The 26,883-nt window shown below is 40.1% G+C and overlaps 1 protein-coding gene across 2 annotated transcripts in view; it reads right to left on the reverse strand.

Annotated features, from left to right (window-relative positions):
- F13A1 (coagulation factor XIII A chain) overlaps positions 1-26,883 on the reverse strand; it is a 163,747-nt gene that overhangs the window by 123,747 nt on the left and 13,117 nt on the right. For both annotated transcript variants that reach the window (XM_004753663.3, XM_004753664.3), the window contains exon 3: positions 26,333-26,521. In XM_004753663.3, coding sequence (XP_004753720.1) covers positions 26,333-26,521 — 189 coding nt within the window. The remainder of the gene's footprint in view (positions 1-26,332; positions 26,522-26,883) is intronic.

Here is a 26,883-nt window from a genome sequence, read left to right on the forward strand (position 1 = left end):
CAATCCCAGGACCCTGAGACCATGACCTGAGCGGAAGGCCGAGGCTTAACCCTCTGAGCCACCCAGTGCCCCATCCTATGTCTTTTAAAATCTGTTTCAGAGTAAGATGAAATTTTGTGAAATAACCAGCACTGTGTTAGGCTCTTTGGGTGACTAAAAAATAATAATAATAACAATAATAGTAGTAATAATAATAAAGCTACCTCTTGATGCACCATCAACATTAAGAAGTACACACCTTCCATGGCCAAGCAAGGTAATAATCTGTACATGAGGAGACCAGAGCCTGGCGTAAGGTGCTTCCAACAACATAGAGAGGAGGAAAAGGACTTGAGGAAAAAATCAGAAATAACCTCAATGGCATTGAGATATAAGAATTTCTTCATCTATGAATTAAGACTGTAGAGCCCCTGTGCCTACAGTACACCAGGCTGTAGCTGGGGTTATTAGCCATGAGGTACAGGCATGGCAGAGAGGATTCCTCAGAGAAGGTAGCTTTGGGATATAATTTTAAAGATGGACAATGTGGGGAGAAGCCTTCCCAGCAGAGGGAATAAGGAAAGTGTGGGGCATACAGGAAAGATGAAACCCCTATGGTAGTAGAAGCAGGTGGCTTGGACAGAGTAAGAACCAAAGGGACATTTGAGGCTCTGCAAAGGTATTGGGCTATGTCTCAGGAGGGGCTGGAGATAGGGCAGGAGCCATTGAGAAGCTCCTGCCCTATCTTTGGAAAGATGACTTTGATGGTGGGATTGGAGAATGGCTTGGAGGGGACAGCCATGGAGTAAAACCAGGCAGAGGGCTAATAAGTATTCAGGTGAGACATGACAGTATCCTCAGAGTGAAAATGACTGGCTCCAGATAATGACCTAAAAGGGAGGATAAGTGAACAGTTAGGGTAGAAGCAATAGAGGCTTGGTTAGGTGGGAGATGCTGGTTCTGAGTGACAGGGGTGGAACCAAACTAACCCTAGGTTATGTTCATTCTTCACCCATGAGCTTTTGAGTGCCTACTGGTTCCAGGCGCCATTTTAGTTGTTATGTATACAGTCACAAGTAAAACATCACCCTCTTAAGTCCTAAGAATCATGATTAAGTTGCAAGCTTTGTTGAGCATGCTGCTTTCTAAGGGGTCTGCTCCAGAAGTCAGGTCTGATGTGGTTAACTGCCATGGAGCTTTACTCAATGAAACTAGTTTTCTGGAAATCCCCTTAACCACAGGAATGTGTTGCCTCATTTGAGAGAAGACAGAATATTTTTAGTTTAAAAAAAAATCATGAACATAAAATCTCTATGACTTAGATAAAGTTGGTTATAGAACATAACACTACACTGTAGATTTGCTCATATTGCTGATCCAATTCCTAAGGAACGGGAGGAATAGAAGTCAGAGAATCTGTATTTGAGTTCCAGGTTGTCAACTTGGGAAAACCAACTACTGTTTGTGCTTAGTGTGCTTGTTGGCCTCCTGGTTGTTTGTTCTCAGACCCAAAGCCTATACCCCATAGAACTGTCATCCTGGTTCTACAGAAAATCTTATTCCACGCTCCTTTGTTCTCTGGCTTCTAGATAGGTTTGATCCATGAGAGCCTTTGGAGGCAGATGGGGTACATGCCAGGGTCTGTCTTCCCTTCTCTCTCTGCTTCTGGAGACGCTGAAACTCCTTCAAGGTTCTCAACTCCCACTGGGAACTGGATAGTCTCTGCCATAGCTCTAGCCCTTGGGGATTACTTCTGGGTTCTGGTAAGCCCTCCTCCTCTACAATGTGCCTCCAACTCCCAGTGTGGTAGCAATTTTCTGCTGTTACTAATTCTTGAGCTGCTTCATTCGCTCTGGATTCTTGGTTGTTCTCTCAGCAGTGTAACTGATTCCTTTGACTACACTTCCATTGCTTATACAACCTAGAGAAATTTCTGTTGTAACCTCTGAACCCTGACCATGTAGTGTGTCAAATAGTACTAATACTCTCTATCAGCTCTAACAGTTATGACCATGTAATATCTGGGAAAACTGGGGCTCACAGAACTTATGTAATTTGAACCCAGGCCTGTTTGGTCTAGCACTTATAACTGGGAAAGCTAATCAGCTTCCCAGTCTGTTTTTCATCTGTAAACTAGCCTTACAAAGGATGAAGTTTAAATAATAATATGTGTGAAGGGCATGGCAGGAGCTGAACATATTATAATTCTCATTATAATACGGTGTCTGATTGTCATAACAGAAAATAAAACTCATTAAACCTATTTTATTTTTATTTCTGAGCATGACACGTGGGGAGAGAAGAAGGTGGCTCCTGATGTGGTATGGTCTAAATATTTATTCAACAGATATTTACCAAGCACCATTTAAATGCCAGGCACTGCAAGAACCTAGGTAGCTCAGTCAGTAAAGCATCTGTCTTCGGCTCAGGTCATGATCCCAGTGTCCTGGGATGGAGTCCAGCATCCAGCTCCAGGGAGCCTGCTTCTCCCTCTCCCTCTGCCCTTCTGCCCCTCTGCCCCTCTGCCTGCCTGTGTTCTCTCTTTCTCTCAAATAAATAAATAAACTATTTTAAAAACATAAAAAAAAAAATGCCAGGCACTGCTCTAGGTACTGAGAATATAGTGACATCAACACAGATAGGATCATGGAGCATATAGTTTAGTGGGGAGAAACAGACAATAGAAAAATAAATATATACATATCAATGGAAGTAAATGCCGTGAAAATAAATAAAACAGCTTAAGGGTACAGAAAATAATGGGGTTAGGGTGCTGATTTGGAGAGAGAGACTAGGTAGGGCTCTCTGGTAAGGTGGCATTTGAGCAGAGATGTAAAAGAAGAGAAGAAATAAGCCATGCAAACATCTGGAGAAGAGCACTGCAGTAAGTGCAAAGGTCCTGAGGAAGGTGATACTTAGTATGCTTGAAGAGACTGCTGTGCCTTAGAGCAGAAGGAATATTGGAAAGAGCAATAGGAGATGAGGTAAGGGACAGTCAGGGCATCAAGTAAGGCTTTGTAAGTTGTTGTCAGGACTTTGGAATTTATTCTGAGAGAGAAAAGAAATCACTAGAAAAAACACATTGTTTGTCTTGAGCTATTCCTAAAAATCACATTGGCTGCTGTGTGAAGACTATAGGAGAAAAATCTAGAAGATTAGGAAGACCTCTTGACATCCTAAAATACTCCCACTTTGCCTTTCAATAATAAAAATCCTCCCAATGGAGAACAAATCAGAGATAGTGCTAAAATGTTTATATCTCTGGGAAGTTTGCTTACATTCATTATTCTGTGATATGAAACCTGATTACCATAACTTTCCTTAAAGCTTGTTTCACAGCTGGAAGACAAGTGGACATTAAACATGGGGAAACTTGCTCATGGAATATGGTACAAAAATGTGGCTATTTGGAGTACAAAGTTTGTCTACATCATAATTGTTTCTAGAGCAAGTTTTAGTCCTTCCCTAGCATGAATTTAAATGAGGGTCTATTGTTTTACCAATTCATTGAAGTTTAAATCCTCCAGATTTCAACAATGTCAAGGAGAGAGCTAAAATGTTGATGCCACAATGACTAGTTTATTGTACTTTGATGTATTTCATGATTATAAACCAAAATGCATGTCAGGGTTTTGGGCTTTATTTCCCCCTTTTCACTCCAACTGTTAGCAACACTTTCAAGGGAGGGATAAAGGATGATTCCACCTTTTCCTGGGGTTCTGCCACCCTCAACGTGGGCTCTGGAAACCCAAGCCAGGTTTGGAGAGGGCAGAAAAATACACTTGCATTAAAAGTGGGGATCACTGACTGGAGGTATGATGGCTAGCAGCTTTGATGCCTACCTCCTTTATCTTCTCAATCAGCCTCAGGGAGCATGCCACAAAAATTCCCTACTACAAGAACTGAATTTCCCCAGCAAATGGTAATTGTATGGAGCCAAAACTCCATTTGTTTGAGCTGTATCCATCATGTAAGCAGACTTAGGCTTGTGGGTCCTATGAGAAAGACTCATTTAGCTAAAATAATAGCAACTGGCTTCAAAAACAGTGTCATTAGCCAACAAGGATAGGATCAAAAGTTTAGCTGAATATCTTCCAAGCAAAGCCATCCTCTGATGAAATTGTCACTAAAACATTCAATTCTTGTTAATAATTTAATGCCATTGCGGATGGGAATAAGGACAAATCATTGTAATCTAACAAAAATATTTGTCTGTCTTTGGAATGCAAATATATGAATGCAATTCATAAAAGCAAGTGTTAAATGAGTTTGCATTGCCAGAAATCAAACCAACTGCTGACAGAGCAAAAATCAGCATAGAAATATTCTAGGCAATGAGATGCAGTCCATTTGGTGTTGGTCTGCAGGTGGATATCAACAATACATACTCAATAAACATTTATGTAAACAGATATTTATAAATTGCTGACTATAAGCAAAGTCCTATCACTTTACCTGGAATTGACAAAGGTAGTATATGAGAGGTAGATGATATATTTCTTGTACTCAGTAAGTTTATACTCAAACACCAAGTTTAGATTGTAATTCCAGTCGGAAGTCTAATGCCACATGACGCTAACAGACCTAGAGCAGTGAATCGATGGTGGAGGCAGGAACAACTTTATTAAAGACATAACAACAAAAAGTAGAACTTGAGAGATGGGCACAAAGAATGACAAGCGTTGCATTTTATTACATCCTATGTACCTTTAAGTATGGGTGTTCATTTGCTTATTATAGATGTTCATAGTTGCATCATGAGCTAATCACTGCTTACATTTAGGGGCATCATAAAAAGAACTGTACTCTAGCCTGATTTTCATGACAATGACATAATCAACTACATAAGTGACCATGAAGAAGACCTTGTTTAAACACAAGGATGTAAAGGAACCATATCGTAGGTTGGACCAGTGAAGCCCTGCTTAGAGATGCCTGTGGAAGAAGGCTATTGTCTCCCCAAGGCCCAAGATATTCCAGTCTTCTCTCATTTTCTCTGGCAACCTGTTGCCCACTGATTTGCCTAAAATTTTTAAAATAAAGGTAACTTTCAAGTTTCTCTTTATTTGTGGATTAAAGGTGTGCAAGTTGGCCCACTTTGAGTGACATCCAAGTCCCGTCCTTTGGAAATTGGCACTATGAGGGAATTTTGTCAAAAACATCTGTCACTACTCTTGAACTCCAAAGTTTAACCCCAAACTCAGGGCATATGCTCTGAAGTTTCATACTGCTGAGGAGCCAAAGAATCCTCACTTTAGGACTTCCTCTGGGCCTGCCTCCCCAACAGCTCCTGAAGACCAAACAACTCCACACTATACCTAATAAAAACAGCCATTTGGCTACTCATTCTAAGGGAACTGGTCTCAGCTAATAGTAAATACCAAGAGTCTAATAAATCCACTTTTGATAAAATTTTAATATCTGATAAGACTAGTTACACTTCCTATCATCTCCAAATTCACTCTTTATGGAATTAGTTCCCTAATATTTTAAAATGAATAAATTGTCATGGCACACAACTTGGAGAGAGGGATGGGCTCCTGCTTTCACCTCCCATTCAGTGGACACTGTATCCTTCCAAGACCTTTCCAGATGCCAGGCCTGGATATGAATTTCACTGATTCCTCCCTGAGGGAAAAGATTGGGTATAAGGATCTTGGTTAAAGTATCATTACACCTTGATCAGTCATTATCATTATGCTTAATGTCAAAATAATACATTTGTATTGTTTTAAGCCCCTAAGATTATAATCATTTGTTACAGCAGTCATAGAAGCTAACACAAACACAAAGCACACAGTTGTCATGTTGTGAAGTTTCATGAAGTATCAGTTTATGAGTGATATTATTTTCTGTCCTATATACCATACTCATTCAAGTCTCTTTGGGTATAAATTAGAAGAAACCTCAAGGATGAGAAATGTTATGAAGGTCAGGAGTCAGGGGTCAGGATCATCATAGATATTTCATAGAAGCAAAAACAATGAGTGAGATAAACCTACATTCAATTGGGAAATACTGACAGGTGGTAAAATAGCAGTGAGCCCACACAGGATTCAGATCATGACTTCTAAATATTACTTTTTTATTAAAAAGGAAGCAGGACTCCTCAGAGAAATGGTTGATTTTAGGACTGGGGCAGGGAGAACATAAGAATGAGCCTGAAACATCCTGTTGTGCCAGAAAATAAGGAAGAAAGGACATGGAAGCCAGTTGGAGAATCTTCCAACTGGCAAAATCTAGGATAATTTGAACATCAAATTAATTAATGATAGTAACCTGTTTAATTAAAAGAGGAAATTATGAATTCATACAGGCATCAATCATTCTATCAGTAAAAGTTTTGATGATGAATGAAATAAATTCAGAGTCTCAAGGTAATTTCTTATAAAATACTTATTAACTACAAAGGAGGGGAAAAAATAACTTTGCAGTAGGGACCCCTGACAGACATCACTGGGTTCGGTTCTGAGATGTACTGCCTGGAGTTGCTGGGAGTGATGCCAGAAAATGGTTCTTGGTGGGTCAGCTCTCTTTGGGAATTGCCAAAGCTGAAGAAAATTGCCTCTGAAGACCTGTTCTAGCTCCAAAACTCTCCATGAGATCAGGTATGGCCTTTGTTAGGACTGCTCAAGGCTCATCCTCTCCCTCTGCCCAAGTATTCCCAAGAGCATTCTGTATTCAACTTCTTTCCTACTAATTTCAAAGTTTACTTCCAGTGGAACCCTACTGTTATACACTGAATGCTGATATCCCCATCCCCCAAACTCTATGTTGAAATCTAACCCTCAATAAGATGGTATGTGGAGGGGGGTCCTTGGGAAGACAACTAGTCTACAAGGATGGAGCCCTCATGAATGGAAATTGTGCCCCTGTAAGAGATATCCTGGAGAGCTCCCTTACCCTTTCCACCACGTCAGGACACAGCAAGAAGATACCTGTCTATGAACCAGAAGTAGGGTCTCATCAAACACTAGATCTATTGGCACCTTGCTTTTTGGACTTTTCAGCCCTCCAGCACTGCGAGAAGTAAATGTCTATTGTTTATAAGCCACCCTGTCTACGGCACTCTGTAGAGCAGCCCGAATAGACTAAAACACCAACCTGTAACACTGCTTTCCTTAAGAGATCAGAGTCAACATCATCAGTAATGGGGTCTGTAAAAAATCATGTGCAACCAGATAGGATTCACTGAAAAGAATGCCAACCACTTTTGTGTATTACTGCCAGAGATGCATAACCACATTGCAATCACGAGGACACATTAGAGAAACCCAAACTGAGAGGCATTCTACAAAATTGACTGCTTTTGTGTGCTTCAAAGGTGTCAAGTAATGAAAGTCAAGACAAGTAAGTAATGACACTCAAATGGAGTCTGAAGATGAGATGATCATAACTGCACAATGTTAATTTCCTGATTTTGAGGGTTATATAGGAGAATGTAAAGACATGGGACAACAGATTGACAGCTCTCTAACGGTTCTGAAAAGAAAGTGTTTTGTACTATTCTTTTTGAAAATATATTTATTTTTTATTTATTTGACAGAGAGAGAGAAAGACACAGTGAGAGAAAAACACAAGCAGGAGGAGTGGGAGAGGGAGAAGCAGGCTTCCTGCTGAGCAGGGAGCCCAATGTGGGGCTTGATCCCAGGACTGAGCCAAAGGCAGAGGCTTAGCGACTGAGCCACTCAGACACCCCATTTTGTACTATTCTTGTTAATTTGTACACTTGTTAGTGTAGTTTGTTACAAAATTAAAAAAAGAAAAGACTTTCACGGGGGGCCTGGATGGCTCATTTGGTAAAGTGTCTGACTTCTTTATCTCCGGGTCGTGGAATTAAACCCCAGGCTCTGTGCAAAGTCTGCTTCTCCCTCTCCCCCTGCCCCCTCTCCTGCTCGTACACATGCTCGCTCGCTCTCAAATAAATAAAGTCTTAATTTTTTTTTTGCAACAGAACAACATATATACCTGTTATTTGTACAATTATCCATGTTCTTCTTCTTTCTTTCTTTTTTTTTTTTTTAATATCATCAGTGATGTAGGTCTTCCAATTTTTCTAAAGAGAGCAATACTCGTGGATCTTTCTCTCTTTGGAACTCCAATATCAATTCTTCAAAAGTATGCACCGAAGGGATACCCTCTTGATTGCCCCGCCCTAGGCAATAGCCTATTTTTAACAACAGGCAAAATACAGCCTTTCCCCTCAAGAAGCATCAGCTCCAGGAGAATACAAAACTGGGTGATGAGGAGCAAACTGTCAATGAAGGGCTCAGCCTGTTGCATAATAATGCAAACAGAGTCCAAGTCTGAAGAAATCAATATGGGGACGGTTACTTAGTAATCAACGAAATAGGGATGATGGAGCACCCAGAAGGCCAGGTTTACGGTGTCATATAAATCTAGGGGAAGTGAAGCAGAGAGCAAAGAGATTTCTTTCTAACTTCTGAAGATTATTACCTTATAGTTGTGCCCTAAATAATCAGGACTGTGATTTTTTTTTCTTGAAATTTTATCTCGGTGGTTATAAACACAAATGCTGTCTTTATGAATCATCTTTATTTTTAAAATTTGGCTAACACTCCACTCAAGTGTCTTTGACATGTTTAAAGCAATTTGTTTCACAAATATGAAAGTTAGAAAAAAAATGAAATGACGGAAATGAAGTGTAATGGAGACAGTGTGTCACTTTCTATCACTTAGAAATATGTTGCACAAATAAAAAAGTTGTTTGATGGAAAATGCCAAACTAGCTGTCTCCACTACTTCATGTCCATCATTTTAGTCATAGAAAGTTTGTTTTTGTCTCTTTCTGTGGAATTAATTGCTTCAAATACTAAGGGCTCTTGTCTATCCTGTGCACTAATTTTCCGGTGAACAAAACCAACTTTGAGATGCTGGACATCAAACATGGCTTCTCTCTTTGGGAGCCAGTTAGGGGATGGAAACAGAAAGATATATTGCCTTTGTGTTTTCTCAGTCAAGGAAACAGGACTTGAACAAGCATTCATTCTTATAAGTCCAGATGGAAAGCATAACAACTTTAATGGAAGAGTTGATAGCATCGTGCTGAGAAGGTGCTTCCCCAAAAAATTTCCTGCATGTGTATTTCTCTCTGGGCCAATACCACAGCACACAGGGCTGCACACACTCCATTAGCCCCTGGATGGCAAGAAGGATCAGTCCCCAAGGATTCTCATTCTATGGTGTCTATCTCAGCCTGTTGGGACTGCTGTACCAAAATACCAGACCTGCTGGCTTAAACAACAGACATTCATTTCTCACTGTTCTGGAGGCTGGAAAGTCCAAGATCAAGACACAGGCAAATTTGGTTCCTGGTGAGAACCCACTTCTTACCTTGCAGATGGTAGCAAAAGTATGTGCCAAAGGGATACCCTCTTGACTGCCCTGCACTAGGCAATAGCCTATTATTAACAACAGGCAAATACAGCCTTTCCCCTCAAGAAGCATCAGCTCTAGGAGAATACAAAACTGGGTGATGAGGAACAAACTGTCAATGAAGGGCTCAGCCTGTTGCATAATAATGCAAACAGAGTCCAAGTCTGAAGAAATCAATACAGGGATGGTTACTTAGTAAATCAATGAAATAGGGATGATGGAGCTCCCAGAAGGCCAGGTTTATGGTGTCATATAAATCATACTTCACATGGTGTGGGAAGACATGGCTCTGATCTGTCTTCTTAAAAGGATATAAATCCCATCATCAGGCCCCAACTTCATGACCTCATCTAATCCTAATTATCTCTCAAAGGCTCCAGCAACAAAGACCATCCCGTTGGGGGTTAGGGCTTCAATATAGGAGTTTGGTGGATGGACAAGAGAAAAAAAATTCAGCCAATAGTAATGTCTCATCTCTCTTCTCTATCCCCTCTGCCTCACTCAGGGCCTGCCTTAGGGCTGTCCTGCCAGGACTATACCTTAACCAAGTTTCTCATAGGTAGTCTCTTCCTTCGAAGAGGAATCAGTAGAATTCAGATTCTGAATATTGGCTGGTCCTAGCATTTCTGACCTAATGCTGAAGTTGGGATCTGGAAAGATCTTGGGAGGATACAGGGTTCACTGAATGGGAAATAAAGATAGGAACCCATCCCCATCTCCAAATTGTACGCAATGAATGGAACTCAACTACGACAATGTATTCATTTAAATTATTTCCATGAAAAATAAATATGGAGGTGATAGTTGAATATTTGAATTTTAACAAGAATGGGTTTATAGAATCTTGCCATTAGCTGTTAGCTGGGACCAGTCCCTTTAGAATGTTGCCAAAGGCTAATTTCATGGGGTATAGTGTCGAGATGTTTGGTGACCAAGTGCTGCCAAGGAAGGCAAGTGCAAAGGTAGTGCCAACATAAAGATTTCTGAACTGCCCAATACATTTTCAAGACCACTGCCTCTTTCCTCACATGCGAAAGGTAGATTATAACTGTAACTTCCTCCTATAGCTAGACCACACACAGAGAGAATGATGGCAGACCTGACTGGGGGTTCCACACTTGTTGAACCACACTCACGGACTATGGCCTGTTTATTCCCCTATTTGTTCCAAGTCTCTGTTACTCTCCCTGTCCAGTCCTAGGACTCTCCCAGGTGATCTGATTAAACATCCAGAGAACTCAAGGCAGCTAAGGCCTCCCAGAACCCTGAGGGGTTATAGAGGACTGTGGTAATATCTTGCGCAGCTCCAAAAGAGATCTAGAGAGAGGTTTAGCTCTCATCTTCTGGGTGGCAAAAGTGGCTGCCTTCTGCCTCAGCTCCAGCAGTAGCTCAGGTCTCTTTGCTCCTGTAGTGAGGAAGTGCAAAGGAGCCCACACTATGTCTCAGATAGCTCACTGGGGCATGCTTCCAGCTCTGTGCCTATATGTTCACTTCCGGTTGCTGGGTCTCCTTTCCTTTGCTCTGCCTCATCTTGAATGGATGTCCCTGCTTGACCTCACCATGCTGGAGGAACTCACCATCCCAAGTCTGCACTTCCAAAGCCATGTTAACATGGCACCACATTCAGTCAAATGCTCTTGGCTCATCACATCTTCCCCATCTGAAATGGTTTTTCTGTGCCCTGTTTGGACACTCATTCCACTTTTTTTTTAACATTATGAGACTGTTCTCTTTTCCTCTCTATATACCTCTGATTTTCTAGTAGTTTCCTCTTGCCTCAGCTCTGATTTAGCAATCACATATCCAAGGTTTGTCAAGGACAGCCCCAGATGATGCCTATTTTCTTAGCCTATCATCTATTTAGTCACTCATCCCCTCTCAAAAGTGTCTTGGCTTGGAGGATGCTTTATAGGGCCACTCTAGCTGTGATCCACTTTGCTCTACCAGGCCCCGGGTTGAACTCGTGCAAGAAAGCATTTGAAGACTTTATTGGTCATGGGTAGTTTCCAGACCCATAAAACAGTTAGTTGGGCAAAGTGATAGCTATGCTACTTTCCAGTGCCCAAATATTTATGATTCTGTGATTCTATGAAAAGCATCAAGCTTTGAAATGCTTCACATTTAACAATGAGCAAGTACACAGAGTAAAACATTTAGAGAGGCATGATTTTCAGAGCAGCCAATCCTAACTGCTTGGTGGGCAGCACTCCTGGGCTCGCCTCTTCCTCCTTTAGTTCCTGGTTGGTTTCTGCCTTGAATATAAGCTCAACCCTCCATCTTTTTCATTCCACACACTTTCAACTTATGGTACCCTATTCTCTTGCATCTCTTCATACCTGACTTCCAAAGCTTTTCATCTTTTTTCTCAATATTTACTGTCAGAATATCTTGTTTCCTCAGGACATTGCTCTCTGCAGAGTGTCAGCTAGTTATTCTGCAGAGCCTATTTGTACAAATTTGCAAACAGGTCAGATGGATAATATTATCCATCCTTACAGAGTATTTTCATTTTTCTAAGGGAGCTTCAGATATTATGCATTAATTTGAACGAGTAACTACAATGGAGAAATTCAACATCCTGTTGCTAGAATACCTTTCATGGCATCATATAGGCAGCAGCCTCTCTACCTGACTATAGATTCAGCAGTGGTAATCATATGCTGGTGAACATAAAGTATGCATGAATGAATGAATGAGACTGAAAATCTATTTTTACTATAATCCATTTTATTATCATTCTACACATTCCTTTCTGGAAGCCTTTATTTTTAAAGTGTACTTGGTTTCTCAGTTTGAAGTATGAGAATTTGATCATCTTTAGATTATTAGGAAAATATGGATTGTAGATATCACTCTCTCTCCTCCCCTTACAGGCATATTGGGTGGTAAAGTAAAGGGATGCGGATATCACCCAAGTCTCTTGAGCCTTCATGTGCACAGAGACCTCCACCATTTACTGAGCCCCTTTTAAACTGCTCTTGAAAGCTAATGGTGACTTAATTGCATTCGATCATGTTAATGAGATTCTGATCTTTGACAAAAGATAGTTTTTCAGGGCTCGTGTTTTAATCTGACATGATGAAGTGGATTGTTTAGTGGCGATAATGATTCTGCTGTGTGGAGAATCCAGATGTCACAGCTCACCTCTACAAACCCCTGCAGAAGACCCAGTGGAAAAACTCTGAATTCTCATTAGTGAAAACATTCACTAAGCAAACAATAACCAGAGGCTGACTCCATAGGTAAGTGCATCCCTAATGGGCTTGTCAGAATGGGTCTCCATAGCACAGCAAACTCCATGAAACTATGGGACCCTCAAGAACCAGTGGTGCCCAAACCAAATACAGCTGTGAGAACTGATTCAGTTCAGGATTCCTCTTCTCATTAGAAATATGTGTACATCAGCAGAAAATACACTCTTAGGCTTCCAAGAATGCCTTCCTCCCAACCTGGAGGTTATGTACTTCCTGTCCCTTTTGTGATACTCCCAGTTCCTCAACATCCATCCCAAGAACTTACTTGCCTTTTCCCAAGACCTCACCCTTTACCTCTAGCCTAGGTCCCTCCTGTCTGCCCTCCTCTCTCACACATTTCTGGTAAGGAAATTGATTTTATACTACCTGGTTGTGTTTATTAATTGCGGAATTCTCACCCCAACCACAGTAAGCTCTTTAAGGACAGGGATGGTGTCTTAAATCTTCCATGGCATCTCACACAGTGCCAGACACAGTGGAGGTTTCTGCATCAGAAATTCACTGAACTAGTATGACATGAGATATTATAAAGACATTTAAACAGAAATGGAGAGGAAATAGGGAAATAAAAGAAGCCACATCAAGACCCCACAAAGAACCTTCAACAGTGCAGCCAAAGAGCCTCTAGGTGGTTAAGCTCACTTTAGCCAGAGATAAGCCAGTCATTCAGAGCATCCCACTGCGCTTCCTGAAGGCTCACACACAAATTGCTGTACCCAGCTCCTCAGGATAACCCTTATTACTCCCCTAATGGGTAAATACCAAAATATCCACCCATAAGACTATGTGTATGTGTGCACAAGAGAGAGAACAAGAGTGAGAGCAAGAGACAAACAGAAAGAGACAGAGATGAAGAGTAAGAGAAATGACATGAAAAGGATGGAAAACATTACAAGGCTGAAATGCTGAGAAGAAATAAAAGGTGAAAAGGATAGAAAGGGAGAGGTGCTGCTATTTATAGCTCACCTGTGGTCATCCCACAGCTGTCTGGCTCTGGGTGCTGCTATAGTAATGCTTTATGAAGGTTATACTGCCTTAAGGAATACTGTAAGGATTTAGCTTTCCTATATAGTTGTGATATTCAAAATAAGCCTGGTAATTGGGTCATCTTATTAGCAAGCAACTATCACTAAGGAGTTCCAAGAGCTTCCCAGTCAGTCCCTCGTCAGTCCATGAAACACACTCACAGAGTAATGAGATGGCATAGATTATGAGTAATTAGTCCATTTTTATCCATTCTTCAGTGGATTTTCATTCCACTTGGACACTATCTCTCTTTTCACAGATTGGAGACTTAAGAGCAAGGCAGCCGACTGGACACATTAATTTTCATTAAATGTTTTCCCTCTCCTTTTTTAACTTCACATACTGCAAGAATGTCTGAGAATTTACGTGGAAGAGCCCAGGCGCTGCCCATGCTGAATAAGCCCTGAGTTCAGACCAGAGGTTTCTGGTCATGTACAGTTTCAATTATGTGGGTGCTAATTAGTCAAGGTTGTGAATTCTCACAGGTGAAAGAGGTCAATGCAAAACACGGCATGAAGACAAAAAGAGAGGGCAGCGAGGGCAATGGCAAATTAGGGGAAGAAAAAAGAGGGAGAAGGAGGAGGAAGTCAGGTATCTATGCAGGATTCTCACTCCAACCTCCACTGTCTCTTATGAGTGTGTCACACAGCATACTTGATGTTATAAAACACACGGGTGACTCTATTACCCTCAAAATCCTAGGCTACGCTTCGAACCTCCAGCTCTGCAGGATGGGATGTGGGTCACAAGGCAGGGACGAGGGGACTCCTCACCGGTCTCTTGCACTAAAATACGGATGTCGAGTCCTCCTACTTTGAGACAAAACAGCTTCTGTCACTTCAGCTAGAACTGTAGGCAAATAATTCCCAGCAGAACTTGGCCTGTGAGTTGTCAGTGTTCCTATTTGATTAATTAAGCTGTCAGCATGGATGTTGTAAATACTGGATATTTTTGTTTGGAGGTTCAATGGTCATTATCTTTGCTTGGCTAACAGGAGAGAAAAGAGGGAGGAATGGCCTCCTATTTGCCTTTTTGACAGCACATCCTTCCTCAGAGGACCCCACTCAGTGCCAATGGTCCTGACTGCAGACATTTTGAGGGCTCACCCTGCCATCTTCCCTCTCACTGCTCTCTCTTCAAACCCAGGGTAGGTGGGGGCATTACTAGGGCAATATATAATAGCAGAGAAATTGATTTCATAGAAAGCTTAGGAGTCAGTCATATCTAGAGTCAGGCTAAACTAGGGCCTCAGCAAATCTCCATTCACAGGGAGACAAATAAGAAGCTTAGAGGAGTATAAATGGATTAATCTACCAAAAAATGTAAGAGGATTAATTTTATTATTTGATTATAATCTTCACAGTGTGTCTGCCTTCTTTTAAAAATTTTATTTCTTTATTTAAGAGAGAGATTGAGAGAGAGAGAAATAGCATGAGTGGGGTTGGGTGGGCAGAAGGTGAGGAAGAGAGAGAATCTCAAGCCGACTCCAAGCCCATCGCGGAGTCCTATGAGGGGCTGGATCTCACAACCCTGAGATCATGAAATCAAGAGTCGGATGCTTAAAAGAGCCACCTGGGTGCTCCTGGCCTTCTTTTATAGGACCAATGTGGACAGACCACTGGGCTAAGATTCTGATCATCTAAGAGAAAGTTGGGGACAGGGGACTTCCCCTTCCCTGCACAGCCCTGGGTCAGTCACTTAATCCCTATGCACTCTGGTCTCCAGATTTTCAGTGAGGCCTATTCCTATCTTCCCTGCTTCCCAGTATTGTTTCCAGAATAAGAAGGCAAGAAGGTACTTTCCTATATATTATCTCCTTTAATCCATAAATAGCTGTTAGAAGTAAATGTTTTCAGGTGAGGAAATGTAACTCGGGGGATCTGTGATTCTGTTGTTGCTCTGAGTGGTGGAACAGGGACTCTCACTGGGTCTGCCGGTTCCAAACCCTCCCCAACCACTGTATTGCTTCCTGGACCCTTTACCAGAGGAGCTGTCATCCCTGAAATGTCCACATGCACAGAAGAGGGTCAGTCACGGAGGCATATACCTTTTCCTCAGACCATAGCGCATTACTTTATTACAGGTGAGTCTTATTTGACCATGTAAAAACCCCAAAAAACAAACAAGCTACAAAATCACTACCTCTTGTTATAAAGGTAAATATTTTTTAAAAAGAGGGAAATATCATATAGAATGAAGTATTGCACATTTACCCTGTCATCTATTAATAAGATTCCTTCCTCTCCCTAAGTCTGTTACTGATGTCCCTGACAGCAATCTCAGCCTTTCAATTTATCTTTCATGCTCTGCCACAGTAAGCTAAAAAGCAAACACTTAGACATTTTTAATATACTCCTTTTAAAAACTCTTCCATAGAGGCTTCTGGTTGCTTATATAATAATATATAAATTTTGAATCAAGGTGTATGACGCCTTCAATATGTTTCCAAGTTTTCTTTCTTCACTAAACTTTACATTTTTTTTTCTAGGACATATGTTTTCCCATTACATTGGGGATGTAATAAGATCCAACTCTTCCTGGGGGACTCTTCTAACTAGTCACACAGTCAATCTCTCTCCCAGTGTGCTTCCCAAGCACTGTGCCCAAGAGATTTGTATTCAGTTCAATTTCTAGTGTGCAGGCCATCCCCTCCAGACTCTTTAAGATCAGAGGATGAACATATATTAATACTCTAATCCCAATTCAGTGCTTTGCACATGAAAGGTATTCAGTGAGTATCTAATAAACACGTTTGAAAGGAAAGTAAATCAACTTTATGATTACAGAAGCCAAACAAAAATCTGGCAAATAATATATAAATGTAAAAAACAAAGTAAAGTAATCCTTTATGAAAAGAAAATTACTGAGTAGAAGTGCCAAATTTATAGAGTTATTTCATTTTATTTATTTTTTTAAAGATTTTATTTATCTATTTAACAGAGATCACAAGTAGGCAGAGAGGCAGGCAGAGAGAGAGAGAGAGGAAAGCAGGCTCTCTGCTAAGCAGAGAGCCTGATGCAGGACTCGATCCCAGGACCCTGAGATCATGACCTGAGCCAAGGGCAGTGGCTTAGCCCACTGAGCCACCCAGGCGCCCCTATAGAGTTATTTTAATGTTGGCACAAAAGCTAAAGTACTAAAGAAGAAGAAAAAAAACCAGATAATATATTAAGTTACCTTAATACACAGACTACAGTATTCTGCAGAATTAAGGTAATCTGTAACAGTAGTTCAGCATCTCCTAGAGTGAGTTGTATGTTTTACTAAAGAGCGTAATGAAAATAAAAACATGGTAGAGTAATGTTTGTAGTGAAACAATTTTGAGACACATGAGGCTAAAGAAGATTCACTTTTTGACCCTGTGCCTCCTCAGAGCCTTTAATATACTAAGGTGTGTTGGGATTCTCCAAGAAAAGCCACAAAACACAGCAAGACCTAAATGCATTTGACCACGGAACTTTTTTTTTTTTTTTTAAGGAGTCTTTCACATGACACGTGTTCATAGAGAACACACTCTGGGAAACACTGTCCTACTTTCTTAGATGCCATTATTCATCACTTCACAGAGCTTAAAAATGAACACACTTATCGTCAATGCAGAAACACACAGAAGGAAAAATCTGAAATGTTATCCCATATAAATGCTTCTTCAAAATGATGGAATGGGTAACCTATTTTTATTAAAACACAGCATGAAATAGTGGAGAGAGCACTGGCTAAGAAATATTTCTCTACATCTTACCAGCTTCATGATTTGGGGCAAGAAATCTCTCAGCAGACAAATTGTGCTCTGTCCATGAAATTCACAGATAATGATTTTATCTGGACTTTCTGAACCAAAAATCTGTAGGGGAACAAAGATCTTAAATGTCTTGGTTATGCTCTCAGATACAAGAAATGGTCTTGGCTCTCCTCAATTCCTGCCGCACCTGCTCACCTCCAACGTCTTTGAGATACTTGAGGTCATCAGGCCTGATGATCAGTTCCCATCCCTCCACCTAACACATTCACATTCTTTCTTGCGTCTTTCCCAACACCTTCAGAGGACAGGGATTCTTCTTCCCGGACAATCCTTCATCCATGCCTCTTCACCTCCTCCAGCATTCTGCCTCAGCCACCCAGAGATTCTTCTGAATCTTCAGGATTCTTCATCTACTGGCTCTGTTACCCAGGCCTCCATACACATTAAACTACCTTCAATCCTAAAACAAACACCCAAACCAAGACACCACCTTCTCTATCTACATTCTTCCCAAGTTACTATTCAAATTGTCTGTTCTTCTCTTCCAAAAAGATTAGTCCACATTTGCCACGTCCACTTTTCATATCTCATTTACCTTCAAACCATTAAAGTTTGGTTTGTCCCTGAGTAACCAGTGTCCCCATGACGGCTGAGTCCAGTGGGAAGTTCTTACATCACTGCCTCTCCTTGTTGTATTTGATAAAGCTGGTCACCCTTTCTACTTCAAACACCCAGCTCTCTTGGCTTTAGTGACCCTGCATTCCCTGATTTTCCTTGTTTATCCAATCATGTGGTCTTTGTCTCCTCCAGGGGCTCCAGCTCCTGAACTGATTCCTTAAAAGCTGTTTGCTCTCAGGGAACAAGAACCTCGGTCTGCTTCTTATCTGATTGACTTTTTCTGAATAATTTTACCCATCTACGATGGATGAAATCGAAACTGATTCCCTAAACTTCAAAGGCTGTCTATTGGACAGGTTTATCTGGAAGTCCTTCAAGTACTTCAAACTCTGAAGGCACAAACCAAATCACATTTATGCCTCCACTATTTGCCTGGTGGAGGTAGTGTGCATTGTGATTAGGAGAGAATGTCAGGGTTCAAGTGCGAACCCCAGCACTCTTCAGATGTGACTCCAGGTACATTACTCATACCACTCCAATCCTCATCTCATCTGAAAAATGGAGATAACCATAGTCCCATACCCAGAGGTGTATGGGACTATGGTTAAATGGGACATACACAGAACCTCTGCACAGTACCCAGTGCTGGTGAGTGAGTTATCAGTGAGAGCCAGTATCATCATTACCACTTCCCACACTCATCTTTTCTTCCCCAATTTCCCTGCATTCTTTATCTCATTTGGAGTTGCCAGCCTCTGTCATCATAAGCATACAACTCCGCAGCCTGGGAGCTACCTGACTCTTTCCTCCCCTCTGCTCACACAGACCTGTGGATTTTGCCATCTAAATGTTCCTCAAATCCCATCCGTCTTCTCCATTGTTACAACAGCTGCCCTAATCCAGGCTCTAACTCTCTCTCTCCAATCTTGAACCCCCAACTGAGAATTGTTAATGTCACTCTTATTCTTAAAACACATCAGAGTCTGACACCCCAGCTGGGTTTCAAGAAACGCTATTCAAGAAATGAGTGAAATAGAAATATTGAAGTTTGGAGGATAATCCAATATTTTATGTGGTTAAGAATGCAGAATATGTGCAATGGATATCATCCTGTAAATGGCCGGGTCCAGGATGAATGACCTCAGTGTGCCATCAGTAAGGGCTGTGCTTTCAGACTCACAGGATGGCCAAGCTGGAAGGGACTTCTAGCACACGCCACTGGAAGTGCCCCTGCTACTAGTGCCCCTGCCACTCTCCTCTCAAGGGACTGGAAAAATGAAATAATTTTATAGCTTCTCTTATAGATAATGGTGGCAAGTAAGAAGCTTCCAGAAAAGCTTTTTTGCCCTGATGGCTTTGAGGGTGACATTCCTCCCCTCTGATTTCCACTATAACCAGAAATATGAAGCCTGGACCCATGGAAGCCATGGCAGGACTGAGAAAATGGCAAGAAAATCTTTGAGGTGCTGTCCTGCACATGTTAGGTTCCTGTGGTTGGGCCCAAGGAGCAAGGAACCTGCTCACAAATCCTGTCATTTGCTTGGAGGGCTCACTGGGTAGGTCTGCTTTGAGGGGGATTGTTGGTAAGGAATCTAGCTCATATGTCTCTCCTCAGAATGACTCTCCCCGGGTAAGTAGGGGGCCCATGTCAAAGTAGAACAAAGTAACACCACAAAATTCCTGTTTTCACAGTTGCAGCTCCAGGTTCCAAAACCTATAATGAACACTGTTCCAGATTCCTTCCATGATTTTTCATGGCTTCAGGCTCAGAGGTAGAAAGACAGAAAAGGCCCCATAGAGGATCCGGCACATTTTTCAGCTATGCCCACCTCCTCAAGTTCATTAACATGTCCCACCTAACGCACAAAGATGGTTATGTTCTGCCAGCAACTAATGAATGCAGTTATCAAAGCGTGGGGACCATCTGTAGCTCACGTGCAGGGAGTCTTGGCCAAGGAAATGCATTAGCTCTCCTGTTCATCTTCTCTACTCAGAGGACCCAGGAATCAACGGATAAATCTGGGACCATTTGAGAAAGTCTATCTTCTTAAGTGTTTAAAAAGAAAGAAAGAAAGAAACCTTGATTTAAAGGCAGGATCACCAGGCTCCTGGGTGGCTCAGTCAGTTAAGCATCTGCCTTTGGCTCAGGTCATGATCGTGAGGCTCCAGATGGAGCTCCACATTGGGCTCCCTGCTCAGCAGAGAGTTTGCGTCTCCTTCTGCCCCTCAGGCCCCTTGTGCTCCCTCTCTCTCCCTCTCGCTATCTCTCTCAAGCAAATAAATAAATAAATAACGTCTTTTAAAAAAATTAAAAAATAAAGGCAGGATGGCTTATAAATAAATGCTGTGGTTCTGAAGATAGTAACAAAGGAAACTCCAGCACTTAGCATGTCCCTGTTCATCTGACATAAAGTCACAGGGAAAGAGAAAGGAACATAATAAAGAACTGAATGCAAACTGCAAACAAGTAAGGTGACCTTTTTCCTGTGTTTTTTAATATTTTTTAATTTTTTTATTAATATATAATGTATTATTAGCCCCAGGGGTACAGGTCTGTGAATTGCCAGGTTTACACATGTCACAGCACTCACCGAAGCACATACCCTCCTCAATGTCCTGTGTTTTAATATAGCGATAGCTTGCTCTATGCAGTAGCTATATTCTTTAAATTAGTGCATAAATTGATCTTTGCTGAGAAATCTAATCGTGGTGCAAACACTTCAAGAGAAATATTTGAAGAGATTATGTGTTTTTATTCTTTACAAAGCATTCTTTTCCTGTTTTTTGTTTTTGTTTTTTTTAAATCACTCCTTCTACTTTCTAGGTTTCCTGAAATGGAGGTACACCTGCATGTATGTGTAAGACTTTGTGTGGGGCGCCTGGGTGGCTCAGTGGGTTAAGCCGCTGCCTTCGGCTCAGGTCATGATCCCGGGGTCCTGGGATGGAGCCCCGCATCGGGCTCTCTGCTCAGCAGGGAGCCTGCTTCCTCCTCTCTCTCTCTGCCTGCCTCTCTGCCTGCTTGTCATCTCTCTCTATCAAATAAAAAAATAAAAAATCTTAAAAAAAAAAAGACTTTGTGCCTCATTCCATTACTACTGCACATTTAATACTCTTGTCTCTTCTCATTACTGCAATGACTTTTAAAATCCAATTTTCATGGTTTTATTCAATCCTATTGAAACAAATGTTGCCTTTCTTCCTTCCCTTTCCTTCTTTCTTTCTCTCTCTCTCTCTCTCTTTCTTTCTTTCTTTCTTTCTCTCTCTCTCTTTCTTTCTTTCAAGTAGGCTCCATGCCCAGCATGGAGCCCAGTATGGGACTTGAACTCACGACCCCGATATCAAGACCTGAGCTGAGATCAAGAGTCAGATGCTTAACCAACGGAGCGACCCAGGTTCCCCACAAATATTGCATTTTGAGAGAAAAATCTCTGAGTCCCATGAGTGTCCCACATGCTCTTTTTCTTCAGTCCTGGTCCTACCAATGTCCTGAGAACTTGGGCGGTCATGGCACCCCCTGAATGACATGGGGTTCGCAAAAGAGCTAACGGGATAAATCTTCTATCATTGGTCTTTTAAGGCCATTTACAAATGTGTCTGATTTCTCATACGCCAAAGAGTAAATGTGGAATATTGTTATTTTTCTTTCCTTGTTTCTGCAGGAAATTTGGAAATACGAAATCCTCAAATGTAATAACATCTATTATAGGTTACACATACTGGAATACAGCTTACCTCTGAAAGTACACATTGTGAGCTCTAAGAAGGATTTAGAATACGTGTTGATTTTTAAAATATATAGATTTTTATCCCAAAGGTAAATTTTCTATGCCTCTCTTCTCCCACTTTTTTACTGAGGGAACAAAATACAGTGCCTTCTGTGAAAAAGAAGGGAGGACTTCATTTGCTCATGGTGGTGATGCTGTGGTCATGGCCCTGACCTTCCCACTCAGGATAAAGTGTCCTGCCCCAGTGACTCAAACTCTCCCTGGGAACCCAATCTGACACTCGTCTTATCATCTTCCCTAAGACTTCCATTATTATAACTATTTTCTGAGTGTCTGTGGGAAAGAGCCTCAGACCTCAGTCAAGTCCACTTCAGGGACAAAGATTTGCTCCCTCCTCTCTGCACTAAATATTTGACTATAAAGGAGATAAAAAATGTTCCTGGGTAGTTGGAGCTAAACTGGGAACAGATCTTCTAACGTTGACACACAGGTAGTCATCATTGCGTTACAAAGGTGTGAAGGGCATTTTAATCAAATCTAGTCCAAATGGGTGCATGTACACACACCCACACCAATCTCCCCAACACCCCTCCCCCGCCACACACACACTCAAAAGTGATAAATGAACTAGGGGAAAAAATAAAAATAAATTTTCATCAGATTTTAAAATACTCTGAAAAATATTAGCTGTGGATTCCGTTCTCACCTGAAGTACACATTATTAAAAAATATTAATAATAATAGTCTGCTCCCTAAAATGTAATGAAATTGTGGTTATTACATGTCACCTAACTTACAGGAATGATAATTGAGTTTTCCTTTCTCTCGTCCCTCAATCGGGATAGCAAACAGTTCTGTGCAGAACCCCAAGTTGTACTGATGCTGTTTATTCTGACTCTGTGATCGCTTTCCTCCCCTCCCATTTCCACTCTGGCTTCAACTGATTTTCCCACATTTCTGTTCAAATTTGTACTGTAAAAGAAAGGGAATACAAACCACATACTTCCAACTAGTTAAGGGTCAGAGATTTTTTTCTAAGGAAGTGTTTATTTTTAGCTCTGATGTTATTACTTTTAATTTACACACACACACACACACACACACACACACACATCCCCGCAGAGATCCATAATTTTACCTAGATGCATACATATAATCCTATCAGTGTGCTTGCTTTTTTTCTCTGTTCCTTACCAGCTTCCCCTTTCCTTTTGCCTCTTCTTCCCTTCTTTTGGCTACTCTCCCACCATGGAATGTCATCACCTGTGTGTGTGCTTCTTAGTCTTTAATGCACTCACAGTGCTTGACAGACGTAGGCACAGTCACACACACGTAGGGAAGATGATATGTGCCCATCCAAAGTATATTTCCTCACCACTACCTCACTTGAACTCATCTGATGTAGGTCTAATTCATTCTTGTTTTTAAAGCAACAATCCATTATGTGACTATATCACAACATAAGCTGCCATTCCACTACCGAGGATGTCTACTTTTATGTCGCTCTAACAATGCTGCACTAAATAATACCCATCTTTACAAACTAGACTTTAAATATCTTTGGTATCGATTTCCAAGAGTGGAGTTACGGAGTCAAAGGCATATGTCTTTTTAATATTAACAGATACTGCCAAACTGCTTTCTTAGAAGGTTATGAAATTATACGTTTATATCAGCAATGTATGTTTTTCTTAACATACATGCCAGCCACAGATATTACAGGTTTTTTTCTAAATTTTTGCCTGTTGGATAAAAATGACTTTGCTTGGCTTTCCCAGTCTGCTAGTGAATTTTACTATGTTTTCACATGACTACAAGTTATTTGGACTTTTTATTTATTTTATTTTATTTTATTTTTTATATGTTTTTCTTAATTTGGACTTTTTACATTGTGAACTGGCTCCTCATATACTTTGCATATTTTTCTATTGCTTGTCTTCAGATTGTCAATTTGTAAGAGCTTTTTTTTTTTCTATGCTAACCTTGTATCACTGATATATGTTCTGAATTTTTTTCTAATTTTTTATTTTTTATAAACATATATTTTTATCCCCAGGGATATAGGTCTGTGAATCACCAGGTTTACACACTTCACAGCACTCACCAAAGCACATACCCTCCCCAATGTCCATAACCCCACCCCCCTTCTCCCAACCCCCCTCCCCCCAGCAATCCTCAGTTTGTTTTGTGAGATTAAGAGTCACTTATGGTTTGTCTCCCTCCCAGTCCCATCTTGTTTCATTTATTCTTCTCCTACTCACTTAAGCCCCCATGTTGCATCACCACTTCCTCATATCAGGGAGATCATATGATAGTTGTCTTTCTCCGCTTGACTTATTTTGCTAAGCATGATACATTCTAGTTCCATCCATGTTGTCGCAAATGGCAAGATTTCATTTCTTTTGATGGCTGCATAGTATTCCATTGTGTATATATACCACATCTTCTTGATCCATTCATCTGTTGATGGACATCTAGGTTCTTTCCATAGTTTGGCTATTGTGGACATTGCTGCTATAAACATTCGGGTGCATGTGCCCCTTTGGATCACTACATTTGTATCTTCAGGGTAAATACCCAGTAGTGCAATTGCTGGGTCATAGGGCAGTCCTATTTTCAGCATTTTGTTCTGAATATTTTTCCAGCTCTACTATCATTGACTTCATATGTGATATTTTTGTCATATACTTATAGTTTGGTCATTTGTTCATATATATGATCATCTGTTGTATTTTGGCGTGTGTAAGCCAAATATATATACATGTAAAATAATATATATAATTATACATATAGTTAAATATATGTTAAATACAAGAATATGTTAAATGCATATATTTACATGTAACATATATATCTACATATACTAAAATACTAAGATGTAAAATACTAGTTACTTCAGCATCATTTAATTTATTAAAACAAACAAAAAACCAAAAGCCCACATACTTTTCTTACTCCACAAAACTAACGACTATATTCACTAGTCTTATATACTGACATCAATTTCTTAATTGTCTATTCTGTTCCACAAGATGCTTCTTATAGTATGTTCAATAGATGCTTCTGATAGAAAATGCTCTTTTTTTGTATAATTTTCTTGATTTTTCCAAGTAATTACTCTTACAAATGAACTCTTATTTTATTTTAAAAAAATCCTCCATTGTGATTGCTATTGGAAATGCATTGTATTTACATACTAATTTAGGGACACTTAAAAAAATTGAGATATCACATCCAAAAAATGTTTTTCTTTTCCAAGTTTTTTCACATCTTTTATGAAGATTTAATAGTTGCTTTATTTGTGTTTTGCATATTGTTTTTTAAAATTTATTTTTACATTTCATAGTTTTACTAACTCTTATATGTGGAATATTTTTCTTCTTATTTCTATTTCCGGGTTCTCAATGCTAAAGGGAAAGGCTATTGACTTTTATGTATTTATCTTCTATCTAGCCATCCCACAAAGTTTTTTTTAATATTGTGCTTTCGTCCTTGAATCTATTGGATCTTCTATATATACAACAATAGCATTAGCAAAATATATAATTTTATTTTTGTCAGTATTTATAGCAGATATTTCTCTTAAATTGTTCACTTGTTAAAATCTTTGAAGCTTACAAAAAAAGGAATGTCAATAGCAGGTATATCTCTCTAATTTCTCATTATAATTAAATTAGATTTTTGCCACTTAGAATACCAAGAATTGTTGGTTTGGGGTAATTTTTACTGTAATTGAGATTTCTTTTACTTTTGTTTTATTTAAAGTTTTTAAGAAAAAACAGCTGCTGAATTTTGTTGCACTCTTTTCAGTGAATATTGATCTGATTGTCTGATTTTTTTTCTTTTACTTTCTTTATATATAGGATTATATAGATAATTTTTCTGATATTGAGCCACCTTTGCTTTTTTGTGCATGTGTTTACTTGCTATATTTGTAAATTTCTAGGGAAATATTTACTAAATTGTGTCAAATATTAGTAGCTACAATTTAAAGAGTTCCAGAATCTAATTAATTTGGGAAACACCCAACCAGAGTTAAATGGTACAAACTATTAAGCTAATGTGTATTGTAAACCTACAAAAGCAGATTAGAGTACAAAGTGTTTAGTGAGCTTTACTTGACTGTCTATCTTTCCTGAGTCATCCCCTGGGAGTAGATTAGAGCTGAACAAAGCTTGGGAAATGCTTATATGGAAATTGTACACTAAGAATTGAAAATAGTTTTAGCACATAAGACTGATGAAATCAAGAGAGTAAAGTTGATAAATTAAAAGCCACACTATAGGATGTGAAAACCATTTGTAGAAAAATAACTAACATTTTGTACCAATTATACTCACTTTTATTATACAAGATTTTTACCCGGCTAGGCTCAAATTATTAATGTTTGGCATTATACTGACCCATCTTAGAGCATAGGGTGGTCCTGGGGCTGGATGTAGCCCCAGCTCTAGCCAATTGTCAAAGTATAATTCTAAGAAGTAAACAGTTGCACTTGTATCCTTCTCTACTGTGTGGCCCATGGTATCATGACTATCATAACATGATGTCACAGATGGACTATCACAAAACAGCTTGCACATGGCACTCACCAATGACATATTCCACTCTGAAGAGATCTCTCCTGGGGTCATATGGACGATTGAAGTCGATCTGGATGAAGAAAGACTGTCCTCTACGTACAATCAACTTGTTGTTTTCATACTTGTCAGTGTGGTGGTCTACTTTATTGGTGTCCCATCTCTCTTTGAACAGGTGAACACTGGTGACATGAAGGTAGTCTACACATAAAAAAAAAAAATTGAGGGACACCACTGAATATCTTTGATACAACTGCAAACTCAAAAAACAAGATTGTTTTTCCTGATTCATTAGGTATTGAAGCAATGAGGTCTGTTGGATAAAACTCTATTGGAGGCCGATAGATTTAAGAGTCCTTCTCTTGTGACATTCTTGCCTTCAAAGAGGATTTTAAAAGCTTTGTCCCCTCTGATCTCACTTCAGACCACAGGGCGCTCACTTGGAATCGACAGAGAAGTGCTGATGATGTCTCCCATATAGGTGTAGGTACAGAGAAACTCAAGTCTTCACATTCCCAGAGCTCATGCTGGCTCAAGTCTTCACACTCCCAGGCTCATGCTGG

The sequence above is a fragment of the Mustela putorius genome, unplaced genomic scaffold, assembly GCF_011764305.1.
Source record: "Mustela putorius furo isolate JIRA1106 unplaced genomic scaffold, ASM1176430v1.1 tig00003870_pilon_pilon_pilon, whole genome shotgun sequence".
Lineage (NCBI taxonomy): Eukaryota > Metazoa > Chordata > Mammalia > Carnivora > Mustelidae > Mustela > Mustela putorius.